The sequence below is a fragment of the Trachemys scripta genome, chromosome 9 (genome assembly GCF_013100865.1).
Source record: "Trachemys scripta elegans isolate TJP31775 chromosome 9, CAS_Tse_1.0, whole genome shotgun sequence".
Taxonomy (NCBI): Eukaryota; Metazoa; Chordata; order Testudines; family Emydidae; genus Trachemys; species Trachemys scripta.
The window spans coordinates 23,964,788-23,990,278 of NC_048306.1; the positions used below are offsets into that span (position 1 = coordinate 23,964,788).

General features: G+C 43.9%; 1 protein-coding gene across 4 annotated transcripts in view; it reads right to left on the bottom strand.

Moving 5' to 3' along the window:
• OPHN1 (oligophrenin 1) overlaps positions 1-25,491 on the bottom strand; it is a 125,985-nt gene that overhangs the window by 72,912 nt on the left and 27,582 nt on the right. For all 4 annotated transcript variants that reach the window (XM_034781914.1, XM_034781913.1, XM_034781912.1 and 1 more), the window contains one exon: positions 3,446-3,541. In XM_034781914.1, the coding sequence (XP_034637805.1) occupies positions 3,446-3,541 (96 nt within the window). The remainder of the gene's footprint in view (positions 1-3,445; positions 3,542-25,491) is intronic.

Genomic DNA, 25,491 nt, shown 5'->3' on the forward strand with positions numbered 1-25,491 from the left:
GTGGGTTGTAGTCCACGAAAGCTTATGCTCTAATAAATGTGTTAGTCTCTAAGGTGCCACAAGTACTCCTGTTCTTCTTTTTACAATAATGTAAGTCATACAAAGCTATGTAATAAAGATATGTCAAAAGCAATTAAGTCACCTCAGGGGAAAGCTCAATCTGCAAGAGACAACACCAGTGAGGCGTCTTCCTCCTGAGTCACATCTGAAGCATTCAACTTCATTATTTTATAACAATGCGTTTTAGCTTTGTCCAAATCTGCTTGAGTTTGTTAAGAGCACAGGCCTTGCTATCTGCCTCCATAACAAGTGCAACACTGTTCACGTTTACAGATCAAACCCACTCCCCTAGAGTTTGATTAAAAAATGTTCTATGGATTTGTATGCTCCACCCTTCGTTCTGCGCAGCACACCTCTGAGCTATCAGATCCTATGCCTGGGGAGAATCTTGACACTGATTACAAACCACCATCTCATAACAATTTTAAATGTAGAATAATTAAAGCCACTTGTGGGATGTCAATGATATGTTCCCATTTTCAGACAAAGGGGAGATTTTCAAGAAGGCTTTTTTGTCTCACCCATCAGGGAGAGACTGCAGGAACTGGTGTGGAAGAAGAAATACAAACCACATTTCTTCATGCTGAGTGATCAGAGAGGATCGCCTTAAAAGGTAACTTCCTTGGTTCACAACCGAAGAACTATTTGGTGTCCTTTAAGTTTGCGTGGCCCAAGATCTGACCCTGTTATCTTCCTTCTTAGATCTGTTTGCAAACACCTTATACTGAGTCTGTAATGCTTGATAGTCCTCCTCACCCTCCCAAACCACCCAGAACAAATGCTTTACTGTTACAGGCCACCTAATGCTGGGGAGAGGTGCCAGCCTGACAGCTCTGGAGACTGGGGAGAGGTGCCAGCCTGACAGCTCTGGAGACTGAAGCTCTCTTTATCCACGGAACAGGTGCTCCGCTGAGCAGATGCAGCGGCAGTGAAAACATCCCCAAGCTAACTGATGAAGAGGCTCTATTTTCTTTCCCTCATAACCACTCCAGAGTGGTGGGCAGACAGGCTACACATTCAGACTGGGCTGATGAACTGGAAATTTCTTTTGGATTAACAGGAAAGAGACACTTGCGTCTTGGATTGCTCTTTGCCTCAGATCCTTCCATTCCCAGTAGGGCTGATTTATATGCACTGTTTTCCTCTCCATTATCCAGCATCACATGAGTCTGGAAATTCAATACCTCTTTTTCCATTATAGTTGGACTCTGACTCTTTTTCAGCAGATTTCACCTATGAGCTTTATGCTGAAGGAAATCAGATTCTGAAGGGCAAATCACAATCTGCTCCAAAGTGCTTACAAAAAGCCAGCCTTTGCTTTCCTTCCTTCCTTCCCCCTCTGATGCAGGCTCAGAGAGTCTCTCTCATCATGGACACCGTCACACTTCCAGGCACAGTTAAACAATAATGTGAATCTTGCGTGAATCTGCACGAGTAGGCTATCTATTTTCCTCTCTGTGCACCCAACCCTGCAAGTGCTGAACACTCTCAACTGCCTTTGACACCACTGGGAGTGGAGGCTCTCAGTATTTTGCAGGATCAGGCTCTATGACAACGGTGGGCAAACTTTTTGGCCTGAGGGCCGCATCGGGTTTTGTAAATTGTATGGAGGGCCAGTTAGGGGAGAGGGTCGTGGCCTGGCCCCCACCTCCTATCTGCCCCCCCCGCTCCCGGGACTCCTGCCCCATCCAACCCTCCCTGTTCCCTGATGGCCCCACTGGGACCCTTGCCCCATCCACATACTCCCGCTCCCTGTCCTCTGACCACCCCCGGATCCCCGCCGCCCCATCCAACCCCTCTCATTCCTGACGCCCCCCGCCCGGGACCCTGCCCCATCCAACCACCCCTTCTCCCTGTCCCCTGACTGCCCCCGGAATCCCTGCCCCTGACTGCCCCCTGCTCCCCCATCCAACCCCCCTCTGCCCCCATTCAATCCCCTGTTCCCTCCCCCTGACTGCCGCGACCCCATCCACATCCCTGCCCCTGACCACCACCCCGAACTCCCCTGCCCTCTATCCAACCCCCCCTGCTCTTTACCGCGCTGCCTGGAGCACCGGTGGCACTACAGCCACGCCATCCGGCTGGAGCCGGGCCATGACGCCGCTGCCACTGCACTGCCACCACGCAGCACAGAGACCGGGTCAGGCCGGGCTCTGCAGCTGCGCTGCCCCAGGAGCTCACAGTCCCGCTGCCCAGAGCATTGCGCCGGCGGCAGAGCGAGTGAGCTGAGTCTGTGGGGGAGGGGGACAGCAGGAGAGGGGCTGGGGGCTAGCCTCCCGGGCCAGGAGCTCAGGGGCCAGGCAGGACAGTCCCGCGGGCCATAGTTTGCCCACCTTTGCTCTATGACATTTCCATGGGATCAGAAACAGTTCTCCTGTATGACTCATGCACATTAGGCACTGCTGGTCTATTTCCTGTAGTTTGCTGAGTTTTCCAGCACAGCTAAGGAATTCCTGCACATTTTACTGAGCCCTCACGTATCGATGTCACCACAACAACAGTTCCCAGACTTCAAAACTGCTAGTTCGACAGTGATGGTTAATCCCAGGGCAGATGAATTCTAAAAATGCCTTTTTTAGGAAGTTTAGTCCATTACTTTTAGCTCCCTGGATGCAGCAGACAAATGTTTAACCAACAAAGAATTCTCTGGGTTGGCAGGAAAGTAGTAAAATACATGGAAACCAAACCAGAAACGGAGGCGTTGAGCTCAGGGAAGCTTTGCATGCTGCTGGCTGTCCACAACGAAGCTGCAGCTTCAGAGGCACATTGGGCGTCTTTTTCAATGTAATGGAGCATGTTAATTTTCTTCCCGAGGGGGTCACAGGCCAGTGCTGATTCTAGGTCACCATGGGGATTGCTTATAGCATTTCAAACCACAGCAAGTTTAGATCGAGGAATACTGTTAGCCTGGTTCAGAACACACAGCCAAGTGCTCTGAGTAACACTATCTGGCCCAGGTAAAGAGCGGGGTGGGGGGGTAAGACAACATGCAATAACACTCCGAAGAGGTCACCTACAGGGTACTTACTGCAATGGAGAGCCTCACTCTGGATTACTGCAATTCATTTCCTATCTTTGGCAATAAGGAGGAGGATTAGAGCTGTAAAAGCTATTAGGTCAAAATTATCCTACAGCACTGAGAGTCAGATTCTAAACATTAATGCTTGAAGACTTATTAGATGTGCTATAAACTACATTTGTGACTGCAACTATAGGAGACCCACTCACTATGAACCAAATGGCATCTTAGAAACGTGGCTCCTGGTTCTGTGTAAGGACCAGAACAGAGTTATCAGTGCTGGAGTCTACTATGCAATCTCACAGTAAAAAGGAGATAAACTTTTCTAAGTAGCTGAAAATCTACATTGAAAGGAAAAGCACTTACCAATATTAATCTCGTCATCAGTTAGTGTGTCCCCAATAAAGTCAAACTGAAAGGACTGTAGAGTCTGAGAGAATTTCTGCACGGCAGAAGAGTAACCTGGAAAAGGAAGAATTGAAGGTTGAATGTTTATGTAATTGATACATAGGGGTGGTGAGTAAAGTTTTAGGAAATAAATGTTGGAAGAGGAGATTTACAGTGAGGGTTAAAAAAACCCAGAACAGATCTCTGTGCACTCCATGGATTTCAAGCTCTCTTGAAAAATAAAAAAGGTAAATGTGTATTTTATGTGCTGATATTAGGGAATACATTTTCAAAGGGTCTCTGAAAGTACACCTGCAATATTGGCAGATGCAACAAATTCCACAAGCAATTGATCATATGTGTCTATATATCCTGGTGATGAGTGTAGGAATAGTTTTCATCTGCAGAAACGTGCAATCTCAAAGATACTATTCACCATTTTGGAATACAGTCAGAGAATTTGACACTATGAATATTGTTTATGGGGACCAAGAGAGGTTAGCCATTTGTGGATGGCATGTTGGACCTTTTCTCTCCATCCCCTGCAAATAAACAAAATGTAAGTTGAGCATTACAGGTCAGATCTTCAGCTAGTGTAGATCAGTGTAGCTCTGTTCAAATCAGTGGAGTTATTCTGATTTACATCAGCTGAGGATTTGCTCATACTAGGAGCCAAATTTGTAATCCAGGGCATACCTCAAAATAAACCTCAAGTTTGCTCAAGACATGCTATCAAACACCGAAGCACTACCCATCCTGATGTTTTAAACCAAGACTTTCAAAAATATAAGTTAGGATACTTATATAGCTGTGTTATTTTCCAAAGTTCTGAGCACCCAACAGCTCCCACTGGAGTGAACAGATACTCAGCACTTTTCAAAATCAGGTAACTTAGGCCATGTCTACTCTACCACTTAGGTCGGCAAAACGTATGTTGCTCAGGGGCGAAAAAAACACCCTCGAGCGACATACGTTTCACCGGTATAAGTGGTAGTGTACACAGTGCTGTATTGCCAGGAGAGCTGCTACCGCCACTCACTGGGGATGGTTTAATTATGTTAACAGGAGAGCTCGCTCCCATCAGCATGGAGCAGCTACATGAGAGATCTTACAGCGGTGCAGCTGCATTGGTACAGCTCTGCCGCTGTAAGGTATCTAGTGTAGACATCATGTAGACAAACCCTTAAGCTTGACTAAGGCAAACATTTAGCTTGCAGCAAGCTGGAGAGTGAATCTACCCCACACTAGCCCCATGAATCCTGCTGATATGTATTAACAGTTCATTAATGTACTTTGATCCTAACTACTTGTTAATGAAGATCAGCAGGTGCACACGGACAGTTAGTTCATGACAGGCTAGTGCAGAATAGATTCATACCCCAGTTTGCCATAAACTAACTGTTTGTGTAGACAAGCCCTAAGTTTAGGCTCCTATATGTGAAAATTGTTGCCATATACTTAAGATAGTATTTGCATGTTTTGTATTTGATGAGAAGAAGAAAATGAATAGAACAAATGCTTTGGGGCAGATGGATGCATTATTGTGAGGACATATATATTGCCATTTGGGGCAGTATTTCCACAAGTTTGCCCACTTGGAAAATAAAATAGAAAATCACCTTTCAAAATGATAGCTGCTTTCCCAGGGCAACACAAACACATAAACAAACAGTTCTATAAACAAGCAAGGTAGTGAAACAGCTGGGCTTGATAAGGCAGCGGTTCTCTTGTGCTCTGCAGAGCACTTCCAGGTAGTCCAGGATCTGTTTCTGTCCCAGTGATGAAGAAACTGCTAGTTTTTAAGCAAAGATGCTTCCTGATGGCAGTTGGTAGCCTGGTCCAGAACTATTTTTAGGCTTTCCAGAGGTTTCTGCCCAAGAGAATCCTTTCTCTGTATCTCGTGTGGCTGCTTTGTGTCTTTGTCAGCTACACCGTTGCTTTAAACTCAACTGATCACATCTGCAGAGGAACTCGTGGGGCGGGAACAAACACTCAGAGGAACAAATCGAAACTGCAAAGTTACCTGGCAAGATTAGAGCAGTGGAGGCCACAGGTACCATTCAGTCTAAAGAAATAGCAAGTCCTGCACCCTGGAAGAATCAGCAACACAGATATGGAGGTGGTGGGAGTAACCAAGCAGTTGCATAGTCAAGTGACTTTATTTTTACCTAGTCTCCTTAATATTGTCCTAAAATGAGTCCATGTAGTGAAGACACAGAGAAGGCATGGGATCAGGATTGGAAGGAGGGGAAGGGACTTGGTCCATAAGAAGATCTTAAAAGTGTTTCACAGTATAGAAGAGTTTGAAACCAATGTGATGAACCAAATCAAGCCAATATTCATGTGTAGAGCAGCATGTGTTGTTTATGTTTTGTGGTCCCCCTGTAAGAACAAGCACATGGGATAACAGAATGAAAGGGTCCGAGCTTGCGTGTGCCACAAGGGATGTGACGTAGACAGCAAAGCAGAATTGAGCCCAAACGACAAAGTTTGCTTCTTGATTTACATCAGAATTTTCCTGAAATTCAGTAAGGGGCTATAGTCAGAGTTTCAGGCTGGAACCATTATAGGTTCTGAGTTCTGAGGCACAGAGTTCAAATCTGTATTAGAACCTTATCCAAAGGCTAATGATTGTGTGAGCACAAGGGCAGGACATAAGGATCCAGTTCATGCCCTACTGTATAATACGAGAAGGGATTCTTCTTATAAGATGGCCAACCGTCTGGGTACAGGTAGGGCCAGATTTTCAATCCAACCTTAATTAGACCTCCATTTTTGTGAGTGCAATTTTCCTCTCCAAGTTTAGGCCACTTAGGGTATGTCTACACTGCAACATAAACCCAAGCTTGAGCCCGGGCTCAAGCCTAACCCCTCCTTGCGTCTACACTGCAATTTCACTAACAAAGGGCTTGGAACCAGGGCCCCAGGACCGTGCAGGGCTGGAGGGTCTGAGATAGAGTTAAGCCCAAGGGACCCAAGGTCTGAGCCCTATTGATTTGCAGTGTAGATGCAGCCCCGCTTGACTCAGGTCCCAGGAGTCAGCCGGAAGTATCCCACAATTCCGTGGGACAACTTCCTTAGTTCTTTCTATCCCAACAATCTGCAATCCTCTCTATTGAAAACGGAAGCCACCGACCCCTTTTGTGAATGGCAGCAGATCAGGTCAGCGTTAAAGCATTTTTTTCTGATCACCGATCTGCAAGCACACTATCAGAGAGCCTCCGGGGTTTGCAAGACAGTGGAAACTGATCAAGTCTTTTGCAAAGTGAGTGCTTCAAACTTCCTATAATGGGCAGGGCAGGCAGTAAAGTTTCCCCACAGTCCACCACAGTTGTAGGGCTAGAGTGGCCACATTTTGCGGGGTGATGCTAGGGATTCTGGGATATGGTTACTTTGACTCAGGTCTGCACACTGCAATGTGGACACCAGAGCCCGAGGTTCAAGCATGGGTTGGAAAAGTCTGAATGTAGGGTTAAAATACAATGTAGATGCTCAAGCTCAGGGTTCCCTAACACGGCTCCGCTGACTCGAGTAGCGCTAACCCTGCACTACATTGCACGTAGACATACCCTTAGGGCTTGTCTATGCGGGGACACTTAAGAAAAGTAATCCAAATTAACTAAAGGTATGAATTTAAAATTGATTAGTTAAACTGTATAAAACCCCTGTGCAGACAGACACTCGCATTCAGAATTAAAGTGAAGTGGCCGAACAAAGGCCACTTTAATTCTGAATAGAGTATCCACACAGGGATTTAATGCAGTTTAACTAATCCACTTTAAAGCCCCACCTTTAGTTAACTTGGATTAGTTTTCCTGAGAGTGTCCACATGTAGACAAGCTCTCAGATGCTTAGGGCCACAATTTCAAAAGCACCCTCTGTTTTGGGGTCTCTCCATTTGTGGGTGCCCAATTTTAGACACCTTGGCCCTGCAGCAAAATCTCCTGCTGACACCTTAGCTTCCTATGCTGGGCTTTCAAAACCTGAGGAACCCAACACTGGACGCCACTTTTTAAAATCTGGGCTGTCATCCCCATAAGAAAGTGCGGCCACAAATGAGGGACTTTCATATTAAAGTGGCCTAAACTGCATTAAAAAAACACCCCCACACCTACCTGCAAAAATACAGGTTATTGTTTGTAACTGTTGCTTTTAGGGTTCCTTTTCCTATATATTTTCTTTGCATAAACAGCAGTGGTTCTAGATGCATTCTTTAGTTTTGATGGAATGTCGGCTTTGGTGCAATTACTACTTTTGGTTGGTGTTTGGGACACCTTAACAGAAAAATGTTTGCCAGGTGCCTATCGTCTTAGTATTTAAGCACTGACAGTGTCATTTTACATCTGTAGTGCATTTAGAAAGTACAGTCCAAAGACCAAATCCTTATTCTCTCAAGACCTCAAGATTGACGGGCAAAATCTGTCCCTCCATTTGAGATGGGTTAGAGTGAGATCAGAGCTCGACTACTAATAGATCAGTCAAGAACACTCTTAAAACCAGGTTTGTATGTGTGTTCTAAAAGGAAGAAAAGGAACAACATGGTGGTTTGTGGTTCCCTGGCTCCATGCTATGAAATTCATTTCCCCCCCTTACTTCAAGCAGCCTTGTATCTTCATGATACAGAAAGTGACTTTAAATCTTGACCTTGATCCAGGTGACCACAAACAGTTTTGAAAAAATCTTTTACAACAGCAGCAGGGGGTGAAAAAAAATGCAGCTCATGCTGTCTCACTCAGCTTCAGCGAAGAGTAATGCTTCTCCAGACACATTTCCCTCTCCAAACTGGAGACAAAAATTGGACAGAGATTTGCACACACTCTTTATCGCTACTTTCCACCTGTGCGTCATCAGAAAGCAGACGGCAAAAACACTGGTTGTAGGGGGGGTGGGCGGAATGTTATCTATAAATTTCCATTGGCCTGGGCCTCTGGGCTTTACTAGCCAATAGCTGACCTAATCAAGAGGAAACAAGGGAAGAATGGAAAGGAGGGCCAGAGTTCCGTCAGATGCCCTCTGTTCCACTTCAGGCTGCTCCACCCTGGCTCATTTTCTGAAAACTCTGTAAGAGGAGGGGTGTAGTAATTAAAGCAGCTCCTCCTCTGTCTCATGCTGAGCTGGACTGTTAACACAGTGATGTCACGCACAGCCTAAGTCCTATTTGTCAGGGATCCAAGTCAACATAATCAACTTTCCATCTCCGAAGGCCCCATGGACATCTGGCCCTGTATGCCGCTGGGAGAGATGGGATCATTCGTGTTCTACTCGCTTGACAGCAACTAGGAAATGGGGCAAGCTGCATCTCAGCTGTGCAGGGATTTCAGCTGGGGGTTGGACAGTACTTGCCAAGTCCTTCCCTCTGTGCCACCCTACAAAGCAGCTAACCATCTGGTGACTTGCTCTTGGTTCGGTTGTTTTTTCCTGCTGCTGCTCCTGTTTTGCTAATGCAAAATTCTAGACCAAAAGCAAGCAATTCCTCTTTAATACACACTACCTCAGAGGTTTTTAGTGCAGCCATCACTGGAATAAGTTGGCTCCCACTGCCTACAGCGCAGCCTTGTAGTCAAGGTCCTTCGCTATCATGACAGGAAGGTTGCTCTCCTGCACCCAGCATGGCCTGTGTTCTTTTCAACGCCAGAAAGCACACAAAGACACTGGCTACGCTCACCGACTTCAACAATCGGGACTGAAATATTATTAATTGAAATCCTGATCTTACTGGAACAAGCTGGTGACTACAGTGGGACAGCTGGGTGCTAGTTCCAGCTCTGTCGCAGACTTGCGGAAGTCAGATAACCCCTCTATGCCTCAGTTTCCCCACCTGTAAAATGGAGAGGACAACCCAGACCTATTTCAGAGCAAAGATGTAAGGCCTGGTATGTCAACGCTGGGGAAAAATGATTCCAGGGCCGAGGTGACTGGTGTTAAAGAAGAGCAGGGTATTATTAAGAGTACTGGGAAGGGGAAAAGGTTCCAAGGACAGCCTCCCCAATAGCTTCCCATTTCCCATTCAGTCTCTCATAGCCTGGGAACAAGACCAAACATTCTGCTGCTAGCTGAGGAGAGAATGGCGTGGTTTCCTCTGGGATCAGTTCAACACCCTTCCTTGGGCAGTCACTCAGGCTTCCCCTCTCCAGCCTAGAGGATAGGCATGGGGCCTCTGCAATGGTCTGATCCTGTTGTTCTGAAGCACATTTGGCAACAGTACATGGTTATCAACTAATGGAGAACTGACAGCTCTGTCACTTTTAGAGGGCCCTAGCCATTTTCATATGCAGGACATCTTAGTAAGTCACCCAGTTACATTTCTGAATTCTCCTTCCTACTATTATGCTGGTGGCATAAGAATTAATCACCATGGCTGCAAATGGAACATGACAGACATGGGATTATCCAAAAGAACACAGCTGCTTGTAAAGGTCAGAGAAAAAAAAAGCCTGAATTACATGGAGTTTGGATGAAAATACTGTTGAAACCGGCCTTTGCAAAAAACTCAGAGGACTAATTGGGGAAGCTAGCCAGCGCTTTCTTCGCTGCATTCTAGTCTTTGCAGTACAGCTCCCCCACACAGTGCAGTTACCCTTAAAGAAACTGAACAGTGTTTGCTCCACGTAAGCAGGTTGGCTTTGAGGAAGCTGGTTAGCAGCTCTTCACTGTTGTTGTTATGTTTCCGTACATAGAGTAAACCATGCCCTTTAAACCCGAACCAACTTATTTCAGAGTGACAAAAAAACAACAAAAAGAAAGAACAAAAGTAAAGTCTCCACGACAGAGCCCAGGGTGTTTCTCTCTTTAATAGCCTGCAGCAATGGATGCTCTCTTTGCAGACGGGCAGAGTTCTTAGAAATGTAAGCGTGCAACAGACAAAACAAAGATATTGCAGTTTCGAGTTGCATACATCATAGCTGCACTCTGGGCTTGGGGAACCTCAAGCACTACACAGGGTATATAGGTAAACACTACGTTAGTCATGGTGTCACAGGGCAGATGGCCCAGGAAATGAAGTAGGTCCAACTCCCTGTGCCAGGATAAGTGTGCCTATTTGACCAATTAAAGTGGCTAGGACAGCACATGAGGGTTATAAAGGATCAGAGGGAGACCCAGTAAGAGAAAGAGAGACCTGGTGAATCCGAACCAGTCAGAAAAGGGCAGGTGAGAGCTGCCTGGAACGGAGGCAGAGCGGAGGTAAGAGCTGTCAGCGCCTGTATTTTGGGACCTGGGAGAAGGCTGAAGACAAGGAGAACAGCAAGAGGTGTTTTCTGGACTGGCATCCCTAAGCCAGAGAGCCAAAACGAGAGGGCTAAAGGCAGGAGATGCATCAGAGAGAGGTGACTGCTGGCTCCAAGCCAGAGAGCCAGAACCAAGGGCTGGATGGGGCTGAAGGCAGGGGAGCAGTGGAGAAGCCTAACCACTGATATCTCCAGGGCTGGAGAGTAGGACCCAGAGAAACCATGAGAAGGCCAGGGGGAAATGAGGGATACTCACCTGATAAGATGGCACCCCAGCAGAGAGCAACGGGGGTTCCCGCTGGGCAGAGCAGGATTACACTCCAGTTGGAAGGGCTAAGGTAGCTGTCTTGGTACAGGGACGGGGAGGACTGACAGAGTCCGACATGATCAAAGGCACTGAGCTGTGATATGTGGGGCATTATGGGACAAGACATTGGGTGAGCTTAATGACTGTTTGCATTGGGGTGAGAAACGGATGAAATGTTTGGGGCTTTTATTAGGGATTGTTTTGAACTATGTTCAAGGATAAGCTTGCATGGAGTTACTGGGGTCTCTGAAAGGGGAAACTGAGGCAGGTGTCGCTGCCATGCTGTGGCCTGCGACAAGAAGGTGCTCCAGCAAGGGCAGCCTTATCACATGTGGGTTTTGGTTAATTCAAGTTAAGTTGCAGTGAAAGCGATTTTACTGTATGAAATTAGGGGATAAAAAATTGAGCACTATAGGGAAAAAAGTTAATATAGCTGCATGTGCAGTCGCCAATGGTGCAGAACTCAGATGCTCTCGGTACTTTAACGTGATTCTCATGAGCCTTCTAGATGCTTAGGGTCTTTAAACGGGTTACTTAATTGCTCTCCTTCTTCTTGACTTCTAGCTAGAGCCCCTCGGGCTACCAGAGGCTCCTGGATAATAACAGCACAAGAACTTGTACTTCACTGGAAAACTCCCACCCTTTCAAATCAAAACAAGAGGGCAAAGAGCCAGTGAATTAACCATTTCCAAAAGGGCGTTGCTGCTGTAACAGCCTCTCAGGGTTTGTTAAGTGTTGGAAGTTACGAAAAGAGAAAATGACCCGAATGGATTCTCTGGTTTTCCTGACAGGATTCTGAGCATGCCTACGTTTCACCAATCCCCAGGCTACACAAGCCATCGCACTATGCCGAGCTGCTCTAGAAACCTGTGCGCAATCAGCAGACCTTCAGGACAATAGCAAAAATCCCGTCCCAGGCCATGAGAAGAAAGGCTTCTTCATACGCACAAGAGAGAGCCCTAAGACACAAGAGGGATGGAAACTAAAAAAGCATAAAACCCCCTCCTTCCAATCAAAAGCCTTGTTCAGCAGTTTCCACCAACGGGCCAACCCTTAGGTCTTGAATGGAGAGATTCAAAGCCTGAATGTAGCTATTTAATGACCAGCTGCTAGGAATGCTTTGAGAGAGAGATGAACTGGTGAACTTTAGCACAAAGTGATGTCATTGACTCAATGGAAAGTCTGGGCAACTAACTCAATTTTAGCCCTTAGGAAATCAGTTTTTTCGCATACTTTAGGCCAAATCTGAGAGGGCCTTATTCGGTTTTTTACTCAGGCAACCAACCCCTTTTTTCTCCCCCACACCAACTTCTCTTCTCTGCCTTTAAATTTAACTGACATTTAGATGCAGATATCCAATTTTTCATCTCTCTCAATACCTTTAGTCACTCTCCCTGTAATCCTCTTTTCCTGCCTTGGATCAAGTTAACTTGGGACTGTGTTCCAGCCAAATATCTCAAGCACCGGTATTTTTTTCTTAACCAACAAGTGTATCCTTGAGTAACTCCATCTGGAAACCAATATGCAGCCATTACAGATCCTGCAATACTGACACCATCTGCTCCTGGAGAGCAAGCCACCACACCAAGCAAGGCACCACACTCTGTTGCAATTTCTTGACACATTTGAAGATGTAGCTTCAAGGACGGTGTATTGCAGCCACCAAAACCTGAGGTGACAGTGCCAAAGGTGACAGCAGTTCAGCTCACACCTGAATGAAACAGTTGCATTCACCTGGCCAGATAGAGGTAGAGAAACTCTCCTGGCCATCACAGCTTCTTGCTCATCTACTAGCATGTGGGAAATTCAACAGACGTCTACATTGCAAACTCAAACAACCAAAGGCGGGCATATGCCCTTAATACAAGAAGCAATTTATCCTCACCATGTCTTCCCAAAAATCAAACAGATGTCCTCAGTCCTATCCAGATTGAGTTTCAACCAGCTAGCTTTCATTTATATGTATTATGGAATGAACTATAGTGCAGGGTACCAAGACCCAAAGCTCCTCTATGTCTCCAACCCCCTGAACTAAAAGAAGCGGGGATGTTGTCTTGGCTACCCACATTCCAAAGAATCCTGTTGATGCAGAGCAGAATTTGACACAGCTGGCCAGCTCAGTGGTTTGTAGGCCAGCCCACCCTCTTTTATAAGAAAGCAACACACTTCCAGTCCTGGCACGTGAGCCGCGTACATCTTCCAGCACATTCATGGGAGCCATGGAGGAATTTGGCTGGCCACTCGAGACAGCTTGGCAAGGATTGAAAGCCGACTGTTGCACCCTTCTTCCAACTCATGTGCCAGTGCAGGATTGAACCCTAAAGATCATTTGAAAAATTGCTGCTGCACTTGCCATTTTTAGGTAGAGAGTTGGGGCAGAGGGGACTTGAAAATCCAAAACCAATAATTTAATTGAAAAGCACAGTATAACTGGTTTAAATTACATTTTCCTTTTATAAAAATTGGCCTGTGCTGAAACCTTATTTGCCAAGTTTCAAGTTGAAGTAAATACAAGTGGACATGTAATAAACCACCTCAGAAATGAGCTTAAAGATAATAAAAAGATAATAGTCCTTTAAATACAGCACCACTGGTTGAACGCTGTTTTGCTTGGTGCAGGAAAAGAAGAAAGACACATATCCTTCTCTCTACAGAGATGCATTTCCATCTTTAACTTTAACAGAGTCTGGGCCTGTGATGGCTTTAACAGTGATTTGCTTAAGTGAGTATGTACTGCCACCATCCCACCTTGCAACTCCAGTCTGCTTTTGTCATTTGAACAAGTTCTGTGCCTATTCTCTTAAGTAAGACAGACAGAGTCCCCTTCCTCCTTAGTTTGCAGTGGCTCCCCCCCAGACTATATCCATGGCAGCGAAAGCAATGAAGTTTTCACAGGACAGCAGTTCCTTTCTCAGAAGTGAAAAACTGGTCAAAAGAAAAATGATGGCAAAGGTTAAGAAAAAGCTGTAGTAAAAGTAACCGTCAGTTCCAAACCACAGTAATTCTCTAGAAGAGCTCGCTGACAGTCCTCCATCCTAGGCACGTCACAATGGACTATGCCAGGTTTCCATCTTGGCAGACTCATTCTCGAGCCTCTCTGAAACATAATGGAGCGGGAACTTTGCCTTCCATCTCCTGAATCATTTCGACTGAACAATTAAAGTTATGGCAACGTAGCATTGCTACATTCCAATGATCCATTCTGAAACGCTGAACGCTGGCAACCCTGCGTAATCTTCATACAGGTCACCTCCTCATCAGCCTTACAGCAGTCTGGATTTCCCAATGTTCTGAAGCCATCTTTTGTTTGCTGAGTGTTAGAACACTGGCCTGGAAAAGAAGTTAGTTCTCCTCCTTGTGGAACAGTGTGGGTGCTACCAGAAGACAAACACAACAACATAATAGGACAGATTTTAAAGGGGCCTCAGCCTAGTTTCAATTTTGTGAATACATATAATAGCATGTATGTGTAAAGCCCCCTACAATGTGAATGCAGTCAGAATTCTAGATGTCTAATGCTAACATTTGCCCCTAGAGTTAGTTGTGATGGCATATTGTTGAGGGTTGCATGGATAGCATCTTATGCGCTAGGTAGTTGTGGTAGTAAGGATAGCATCTTATGCACTACAGGCCTGACACAAAGCCCACTGAAGTCAAATGGGAGGCTTTGGATTAGACCCTATGTTTGTGTCATAGTCACATAGCCTGCCAGGTCTCCCTCACACCCCACTCACAAGTTAATGTGCTTCAAGGAAGTAATGATGACATTAATTTAAATTGATGCACAAAGTTCCCCCAACAGGCATTTTCATTCTGTAACTGAATGCATTTCACTGAATAGATACTAGGGATGATGGTGACTCCTGGAATGTTGATGGCACCTGAACTGAAACTTCTAGTGACACTGCAGATTTTTTTTCATAATAGGAGCTCCAGCAAATTCTGATGGATTTAGGGACACCTGGGAGCCTCACCTACTTGGCAGTGTCTCTTAAAACCAGATGGAAAAGACAATTACAAAATTGCGTCGTTTGGAACGAACAGCGCCAGGGGAGAGTTTACACTGCCTTAAAAATGTACATTATGTTGCTAGTATACAGCAAGGTCTCACACATGCCTGAGCTACAGATACACACACACACAGAGTGATAGAGAAGAGTGATGAGTATTTTAAATCCAGGGGCTTCATGTCTGAAACAGAGTCTGCTGGTTATTTCCTCATTAAGCCCAAATCTCAGAGTGATAAACCGTGTATTTGAATCTTACACAGCAATTCAGGGGAAATTATTTACTAAAATGAGAATATTGCTAGCAGTCGCCGTTCCAAGACAAAAATGACAGGTTTAGAGGACTGATAATCAATTTTCTTCTACTGAAAAGCATATTCTCCATTTTTTACGAGGTAGTGTGGCCTAGAGGACAGAGCACTGGACTGGGACTCAATAGACCTGGGTTCTACTCCCAGCTCTACCGCTAGCCTAGTGAGTGATGGAAGGCAAGTCACTTTACTGCCCTGTGCCTCAGTTTTACCATTTGTAAGATGGGGATAATGATAATCCTCTGTAAATGCTTCGAGATCTAACAGTGAAAAGTGCTGAGGTAGGTACTGCCATTTATACAACACCCAAAAGCCTAATAGAGGATTTATGCACATATAAAGACAGGCCACTGCCCCAGAGTACTCATAATCTAAATAGACAATAGGGAGTAATATGGGGCATTTGAATTATGTTCCACTGGCAGTTCCATGGTCAAAGAAGAGTGAAAAACTGGAGAGAATCCCCCCATCCTCTATCCTCCTACCCTGAAATATGGCAACAAACAGTACTAAAGTTTGGGAAAAATATGACTTAATAAGGAGAGGTTAAGAGAACCAAAAGGCAGAGCTGAGAGAACAGTTCCTTGAAGAGGGGAAACAGTTGTCTATACAAAAGGAGAGTGGATGGTTTCTGTGATTATGACTCTGATTTTGCCATGAGCTCCACATAGTTAAAAAGAGAGAGTATGTAGAATCTAATGTTTTAAAACTAGATCCCCGGTAACAAACAATTATATAAGAAATAGATTTAGAAAAGAAATAAGCCAAGCTGGAAAAAAAAACAACCTGTTGTTAATGTCTGTAATGTCTCTTGAAGATAGAGATAATTTAATGGAAACCAGATTCCTAGCAGACCAACGTTAATGGATTCCAAGTGTACAGAACCTTGGCTGAGCACACATTTCTGACATATTATACATGCACAGAAAGAACAGTATTGGGTATATTACTGTGAGGTAAATGTTTAATGACAAATAAACAAGGAATGATTTTGGCAGCTTACTCTGCTATAGAAATGATAGTTCGTTAAAGTCAGTACAAACAAGAGAATAAAAAGACATTTATCTGAGACAGGCCAGAACCTTGAGGGAACTTTGCAGTCCAAGCCCATATCTGTGGATTACACAACAACTTTAATGAAGCCCAAATTCTTTTCAGAGGGGCTCAATGGTAAGATGAAGAGGGAATGAAAGGTTATAAGGATAGATGCAAATTTGGTGGCTCCTAAACAGAGGTGAGATTACACAAGTGAGAGAGTGACCCCACTGTGGGGAGTGAATGGCAAGTAGGTGGAGGGACGGAAGGGATGAGGCTGAAACTGAGGGCACAAAGTGAACAAGTTGAGGAACAGGTGGCTAAGAGATCAGAGAGGCAGGAAGGGGCGAGTCAATGGAAAGCTTTAACACAAGTTAGGGCCATTCTCAATTGGGTTTGGAGCCAGCTAAGAGTGTAGAGATGCAGGAGGGTGAGACTGCACAGAAAACGACAGTGCATTTTCCTTTTTTTAAATGGAAAGTCACTAGTTTTTCTTTGACGCAAATTTATTATTGCTAGGTTTATTGCTCTTTATTGTCCTCCATTTCACACCCAGACAGTGAGGCTAAATAAAAATGATAGAGGCTGGAATGGAGATTCCAGCATCTCTTCTGTTCTCACATGATCCCATATAATATGTGGAAAGCCTAAGATGGAAGAATTTTCTGTTTTCAAGCCAAGGATATTGCCTCAAAAAGCATACAAAATTGAATTACTATTCTAATGCAGGATATGTACTTTCTGTCTTCGTTTCAGTCTTAAAAGGCTCCAATTAATCCTGGCACAACTCCACTGGTTTCAATTGAGTAATACTGTACCAAAGATCAGTTTGGTCAGAAACTCTTTAAGCTTATTTTTCCTTACAGTGTGTGGTGAATCATGAGATTTGTTTCACAATTTGCAGTCATAATATTTTTTTTTCTTTTTTCAGTAGGAGGTCTAACCTCTGTGCTTTAAAAAACTGCCATACGATAACATCAGTTACATACCATCACAGAGAAATGGGGATTCAGTAATGAGTGTCTGACAGTTACAAAAAGAATGTGATTGATTTGAAATGCAACAGAGAGCAAAAGCTGCAAACACACTAAAAATCTTCATAAGGCACTATCATGAACTTGCATGTGTTTAAATAGTCCACCACCCTCTACTGGATGCAATTGGAATTACACAAATGTGTGTTATAGGCCCTATATTTCACTCTAACCATTAATGAAGATTCTTTTTAAAATCAAGTGGTAGTGACCTGGGCTTTTGAATAAGGAGAACTGGAGTTCTCTGCTGGAACCATGAGTTTCTGAGAAGGCACAGAGTTTAACTTAGTGACAACCAAGAAGCTCTAACATGGTCATAGATTTTTCATACCAATAATTAGAAATCGCATTAAACCACAAAATTCTAATGCAGATTTCAACATCTCCCCTATTAAATTTTGAGGGTGCTTAGATCTGGGAGTGTGATTAGGGTCAAACTCTACTGATAAACTCCACATCAGAATAAAACAGATTAGTGGACATGTTGCTTATACCAATGCAGCTTTTAAAGTCCAGACAATTGTAGTGGAGTCTTGTGAAATAAAATGCTTAATAATACAAATTACTTTAAGAAAGCTTTAATTTTGCATTGCACTGGTGAACAGGATGAAGTAAGTGAATACAAATTAGAATCACAGAAAAAACCTGCTATCACAGACGACTAAAGTGTCATCCATAAAACAAGGGGGCAGAGTTTAATTTTCATATCTCCTGGCTATTGAGTGCTTTATCATGCAACCTTAATGTTCTCTTAGCATCATATTTGTATGGAATATATATTATATGTGGCAGGGCATAAATATTAAAACAACTAAACAATCATGCAAAATGTGTGCAATGTAACCAATTTTCTGTAACTTTATGATTTCCTGACTTTTTGGGCATCTAAACCCTCATTCATAATGGACTTCATTTCTTGAAGGATCATTGCCAGATCCTTCAGAGAGAATGAACAGAACAGGGCAATTTCAAAGCAAATCCCCTGTCATCCAGTCTCAGCTTCTGGCAGTTGTAGCAAAGAACTCATGACCAAGCAGTTCCCCAGACTGCATCTTGCATTATGGGAAGAATCACTGGGCAGGCTCCAGGGGAACCTCAGCTGCTTTTAGAACAAAATGTCTTCCTATTTCTGGAAGGATGCAAGCTAGAAGCTTTCAGATCCACTTTGGGTCAGATCAACATTCTTCTGGCAGACTCAAATCGGAAATCCTCTTGTAATCCTAAGGGTGCAGCACCACAGAGAGATTCCTCAATTGCAAGTGATGCTTGAGATTCAACAGCTGCTGCTTTTAATTTAATTTACCATTCCTCAAATGAAGGGGACACTTGGTAAGTTTCTTTCTAAGTACTTATATGGTCCTCAATTACTACAGTATTCCAGCAACTCCCATGTATGTAAAAATCGAAATAATAATGATAACCTGCTAGTTAAAGCTTGGAATCCCTAGTAGCTTTTTATCAATTAACTGGGAAACAGAGCCCCATGTTTGATCTGCCTCATTTAATATGGTATAGAGATATAGATAGACAGAAACATTATATTTGAGACATAATTTTAAGAAGTCCAATGTGCAAAATAATAAGCATTGCAGAGCATATGCTTCAAACCTGTTGAGACCTGACTGTCTGTACAATCATCTAGCTTTAATAATGCCTATATATTCAAAGGAGATCAAACCCCTTTACATGATTTAGCTTCACAGTATCCCTGAAAGGTCATGGTTATCATTATTATCTCCACTTTACAAACTGGGAAATGGAAGTACAGAGAGCTGCCCACATTCCAACTGCAACTCAGTAGCAGACATGGCAATAAAATCCAGGAATCCTAATTGCCAGTCCCCTGTTCTAACCACTGATCTATACTCTTTCCAATACACTAGAATTTCAGCCACTGCATGAAAAATCATACAAAGGGTGAGTGACAGTCAATGGCAGATGCCACTTGCATGTGCAAAGCAGTAAAGCCTGAATGCACACAAGGAGTGAGGTGCCTAGGTCTTTGTTTAGGGGCTAGTTTTGGAACCACTGCAATGCACAGAACTCCTGCTGAACCCCGTAGATGATTAAACTCACTTGGCACCTAAGTTTTTGCACTAAAAGTTCCCCAGGCATCTATGTTTCTGCCTGTGGGCATGTTCTATGCATTCAAGGTGCCTGTCTCCCATCTATGCCCCAAAGCAATTCTCAAATGAGGGGAAGATAGGCGTTCATCCACCTTACTCACATGAGGGTCCCAATCCCAGAGGCATGCTCAGAGGGCACCTATTTCATACAAAGCAGCTCATAACCATTAGCCTAGTATTTAGGGTACTCACCTGGGATGTAGGGGGACTGGATGCTGGGTCTCCCAACTCCCAGGTCAGTGCTCTAACCAACATGCTACAGCTTGTGCTCTCGCACTTAAAGAGTCATTTTGGATTGGCTCACACAATGACTCTGTAGGTTAGAGTACTCACCTGGAAGATGACAGATCCTTGTTCAGATCCCGTCTTCCCACTCAGGTAGAGGGGGGCTTGAACTCGGGGGGGTGTCCCCCACCCCAGGTGAGTACCCTAACCATCAGATTAAAAGTTACAAGGGAGTCCCTCCTCCTCTCCCCACCTCAGCTCCTTGCCAAGAGAAGGGGTGCAGCTGAGAATCACAAGCAGAGATAGGCACCTGCCTGGACCTATCTCCAAGACAGGGGCAGGCCTTAGCACACACCCCTCTAGTTGGCATTTCCCACTGGCTAGCTTAAGCAGCTCCCTGCCTAGTGTTCTGGCTTTTGTGAATCAGTCTAAAAGTGCCTCTCTCTCCCCATTCAGTAGACAGGAGCATAGGCTCCTAACTCAGACTTTGCAAACGGCATTGATTTTCTAGGGGCCTACCTCCTTTTGTGCTTCCAGGCCTACAGTACTTATTGTAAATTCAATCAAATGCAAAGTCAGTATGAAAAGACAAGAATAATAGCCTAAAAATATAACTTATTCAGAAAACAGCCTCACTAATTTAGCAAGCTTGAAGAAAGTCAGCAGTTGTAGACACAAATCAAATATGATCTGAAGAAAAGTCAATTTCTGCCCAAACTGACATCACATATGAGCTAAAAGCCCATAGCTCTCTTAGTTAACACCAACTTTTAAAAAGTGGAGGGAAAAGTTTTAAATACCACTTTGCTGCCTTCCGACAGGAGCAATAAACATGGTCTGTGGAGCAAAACAGGCAGTTTCCTGATCCAGCTCCCCCACATCTCTCCTTCAACAGTTTTCCTTTTAGACAGAGTTATAAATGTTCAACAAAAAGAGAAATTGGAGGGTGGGGAAGAGAGATACCTGGAACATTTCTTCCTTTACACCAATAGAAAGGACGACTAAACAGATGGGGACAATGTGTCGTAACTTTGGGAAAACATTTCTCTTTAAACACCGCAGGATAAAATAAAAAGGTTGTTAGAGTTGGTAAGGGCTGAGTATACACTGCATGTAAGTAACCCAAATGGCATTAAAGGGGCTTGCAATCCTTGAGCCATCTATACTGTACCCTTTCAATCCAATGAGGACTAAGGCTGGCTTGGACTCCATTTAAGAGGAAGGCACTGATCTACTGCAGTAGTTTTCAGACTTTTTCTAGACCAGACTGCATTTTATTTCAGGGCCTGTGAAGCAGACAACTGCTCTCCCAGTCTTGATTCCCTGTGGTATCTACAACAATTGCTTATATAATAAAGTAACGTTAGAAGAGTATTTATGTGTTTCTGTGTTAGTTTATAATGTAATTTAGCAGCTGGAAATGAGGATGAGCCAGCACTATATGACTAGCCAGCTCTGTGGGCAACCGGGCCTGATTTACATCTTACGCACCCCTAGGCACAGCATCTTCTGGGTCCCCACTGCCTTTGTGTTTTTTGTAAAAAATGAAACTTTTAACCCACTTTTAACTTTTAGGTGCCCCTAGAATGCCAGCCGGCACCCCTAGGCTCGTGCCTACTGTACCTAATTGGAAATCCGGCCATGTGGGCAACCTGTGGTCACTGGTCCACAACTGGGAACTTCTGGTCTAGTGAATTAGGCATAGGTTGAGCTCTCAAGAGAACCTGGATTCTAATTCCACTAATTTTCTGTGTGATCTGAAACAACCTGCTTAACTTCATGCCTCAGTTTCAGCACCTGTAAAGCTTGCCCACCTTTCTAAACACTCTGAGATCTACAGAAGAAAATCTGTTATTTCATACATGTTATTACGCCAAAGCTAGTTACAAGATATGACCAATACAAGCAGCATGTGATGTACTGGAGAGTTACTGCATACATCCAATTACTGTTCTTATTAAATAGTGAGCAAACATTATAATGTTAACCTGCCTAACAAGTTGGTGCACTTGTCACAAGACTGCCTAAGAGGGAGGAGGGAAAAATATGTGGCTGGAAACTTAGTTTCAGGAAAGTGCGTGGAAACTAGACAATGTAGCACATGGTGGTAGAGTCAGGTGTGTGAAATAGAACCCCAGCACCTAAGCCTGTGAACCATATCCTGGTTCTGTAGCTATTTAAAACTGTACTGGGGTAACTGGAAGAGCTGCAGAGCTGTGGTTCTCCAAATGGCATGGACAAATCTTTGATCCTGGGGGAGATACAATTTTGTGGTGGACAGAAGCACTGGGTGAAACTAACCTAATGAGATGGGGTATGGAGGGCACCAGACTTCAGGAAAGATGTGGACAACATGGAAAAAGTCCAGAGGAGAGCAACAAAAATGATTAAAGGTCTAGAAAACAGGACCTATGAGGAAAGATTGAAAAACTGGGTTTGTTTAGTCTGGAGAAGAGAAGACTGAGGGGGGACATGATAACAGTCTTCAAGTACGTAAAAGGTTGTTATAAAGAGGAGGAGATAAATAGTTCTCCTTAACCACTGAGGACAGGACAAAAAGTAATGGGCTTAAATTTCTGAAGGGAGATTTAGGTTAGACATTAGGAAAAATTTCTAACTGTAATAGCCGTTAAGCACTGGAACAAATTACCAAAGGAGGTTGTGGAATCTCCGTCATTGGAGGTTTTTAAGAACATGTTAGACAAACACCTGTCAGGCTGGGTCTAGATAATACTTAGTCCTGCCTCAGTGCAGGGAACTAGACTAGATGACCTATCCAAGTCCCTTCCAGTCCTACAATTCCATGAATACATATATAATTTTACTTCATTTAAAAAAAAATAGAAACAATTTTTGAAAAATAGTTAAAAACCCCACATCATCATAGCAGAAGTGGCTTTTTTATGGAATATTCCTGAAATTATATTTTTGCATCTCCAGAATGTACATTATTAGGTATAAATGGCTTTGTAAGACATTAACTTGTTCATTCACAACCATGTAACCAGGTGTTAATGCAAAATAACATATACTGTGTTGTTTACTGTTGCTTAATTACCATGTGACATATAGCACTGATCTGTAGAACCACAGAAGTGCCTTTTTTATTACCATATGCTGTTATAGACCTGGAATTACCTATAAAGTTAATCCAAAGATTTTCTTTTCCTCATCTAAAAGGACCAACATGTTTTTGTCTTTAGCAGCTGTAAACTAATTAGTACTTTGTTCTAGGAGTCAGGCTCTATTGCTTGCTTTCTTGATGATTCATGTAAATTCAGAGTAACTCCATTGATTTCAGAGCTGAGGCATTTTGGTGGGACAGTGTTTAGGGACTTCAGTGGAGTCACTGTATTTACACCAGTGCAATTCATGGCAGAATCTCTGGCCAACAGGGCGTAATTCTTCCTTCAATTGACACCAATAAAGCTTCACTGCAATGACCATAGAATCCTACCGAAACCATTAGTGTTGGATGGATGTAGGGCCAAATTCGCCCATGGATAGGAACCATTTGTAAATCAGTCCCTTTCACAATACATCTCATTGTAAAATTCTTGAGTGGGAGTCACTAACAACAAATACATTCTTCTATAATTGAGGGTTGCACCCATTCCATGTTGAGAGAAACACTATTTCTCATGTTCTGTATATCCCATTGCACAGCAAGCTACAAGCAAGTAGAAACAGAGTGGATTCTTTGAAAGCAAATAAGCCAGGCTTCATAAGTAGCAGGAAAGACAGCTGCTCCCACAACACTGCTGTAGATCAGGGTCTCATAACATTTCTATTAGAAACCAGGATTTCCGGAGCTCAGCTCTTAGCTATAAAAATGTTCCCTCTGGCTAAAACCTGTGCTGCATGGAGAATAAGTCTCAGCAGAGAAGCCTCAGTTTTGTAGCTTTTCCACAAGCTGCCCTACAGTGGCTCAAGAACATGTTGCCAACCTCAGGGAAGACTGTTAGGAAATAAGGCACGAATCCCAAACTAGTTGTGAGTGCTATACTTAGATTTCACCAACCAGTTATCAAGTATAAACTCCTCAGGCACTATAATAGCCTCAATATGGAGTCACAGAGAGTCCTATGGGATACTCCGATCTGTCTGCTTACCTTTGTGATAAATAGTCCCTTATACCAATGATCACAGCAATATTCAGGTTATTCCCAGTCCCAAAGGACCAGTCACTTACCCAAAGTCAATTACACCTTAAGTCTCACACCCGAGACAACGCTTTTCGCCAATCCTATAATAAACTCATCTAAAGATTTATTATATAGGAAAAGGAAACGAGAGTTATTTACAAGATGAAAGCAGATATATCTATATCTATATATATAGTGAGTATATACTATGAACCAGCTATGAATTTGTCAGGGTTCAAGTGAGGGGACCCTGGCATGAGCTGGCACCTGGTTTGCCAGTGTCATATCTCCATTTTGTAACTTTTGCAAATGGAAATCCGTTTGGTTCTTTTTAAGTTAGCAGAGAGCAAAACAAACAAAAACAAACCCATATACCCACTTGAAATCCTTACATATTGCAGAATTCAGTTGCTTTTTAGTACCTCAAAATTGCCTTTTTGTTTTGAAATGATATTTTGGAGGCTATAAATCTTAATATGGGTGGAGTTCTTCTAGTGGTTTGTTTTAACTCCTTCGGTGCTGATTAATATGCGGTTCATTGGACAAAATGCATCTCAGTAGTCACCTGGGAATCTGATATGGCCTTATTAAGTCCCCCCTGTTCTTTGCAAAGATTAGGTGTATTAACAGAAGATTGGGAGGACCCAGCACTGGAATGGCAAAGGGTGCTACAGTTCAGGATGGAGAACTCTTAACGGAACTGCATGGGGATCTTGGACAGCATCTGTCTGCACTATTCTTGGCGTTGGACAGAAACTGCCCACTTTATTGCTGCCTCCAACCAGCACCTGCCCACCATGCTCTGCCTCTTTCCAGCACTCTCAGTCCCTCACTTCCAGGAATACAATATGCATTCACAAATTTAAATACATTCTCTATAAAATAACCCAAGGGGAGAGGGAAGAGAATGTCAGTCAAGTGTTAGAGTATGTTCTCAGCACGGACGGCGTTTATGTACAGTGAAGGTATGGCCAGGTCAGACCATCTGAAAACAAATTACGTTACTGGATTTCCCCGCAAACACCCAGATAACCATTTCTTTTTTCTTCCTGTTTTCAGGCCAAAGGCCCACCCAGCTAGACTTGTACTCTTCACAGAGCGTGAGGCCAGCAGCAGCTGCCTGAAAAAGCTGTAGTTGCCACAAAGAGCAGCAGTTTCAAGAGGCCATGGGAAGGGAAAAGAGTGCACTTGTGCCCTTACCTCCTATAACTAATGGTGGAGGATTCTGGAGAAGAACAGCCCCACCCCAAGACAGGCAGGGCTAGTGGGGACTGAACAGGAGAACCTGTACCACCCTGCTCCCCGGGAAACTGGAGGAGTAGGGGAATGGTGGAGAAACGTCCCCTCCCTCCCTAGTCAAGTACCCAAGAATAGAAGAGACAGATAGGAGGGATCTGGGAAGGAGCACCTGATCCGCCCTAAGGGGAGAGCCGGAGGTTACTGACCCTGAGCTTCCCATTTCTGCTGCAGGACTGTCAGTGCCTCCATTGGGCTCCCTTCCTGCTACTGGAAGAGGAGAAGACAAGGCCTGCAAGCACCTCCCATGCCTAAGACCCTTTTCTCTAGGCTCAGTGAATGCATCCACTCTGAAAAAGCTCCTAGGAGTGGT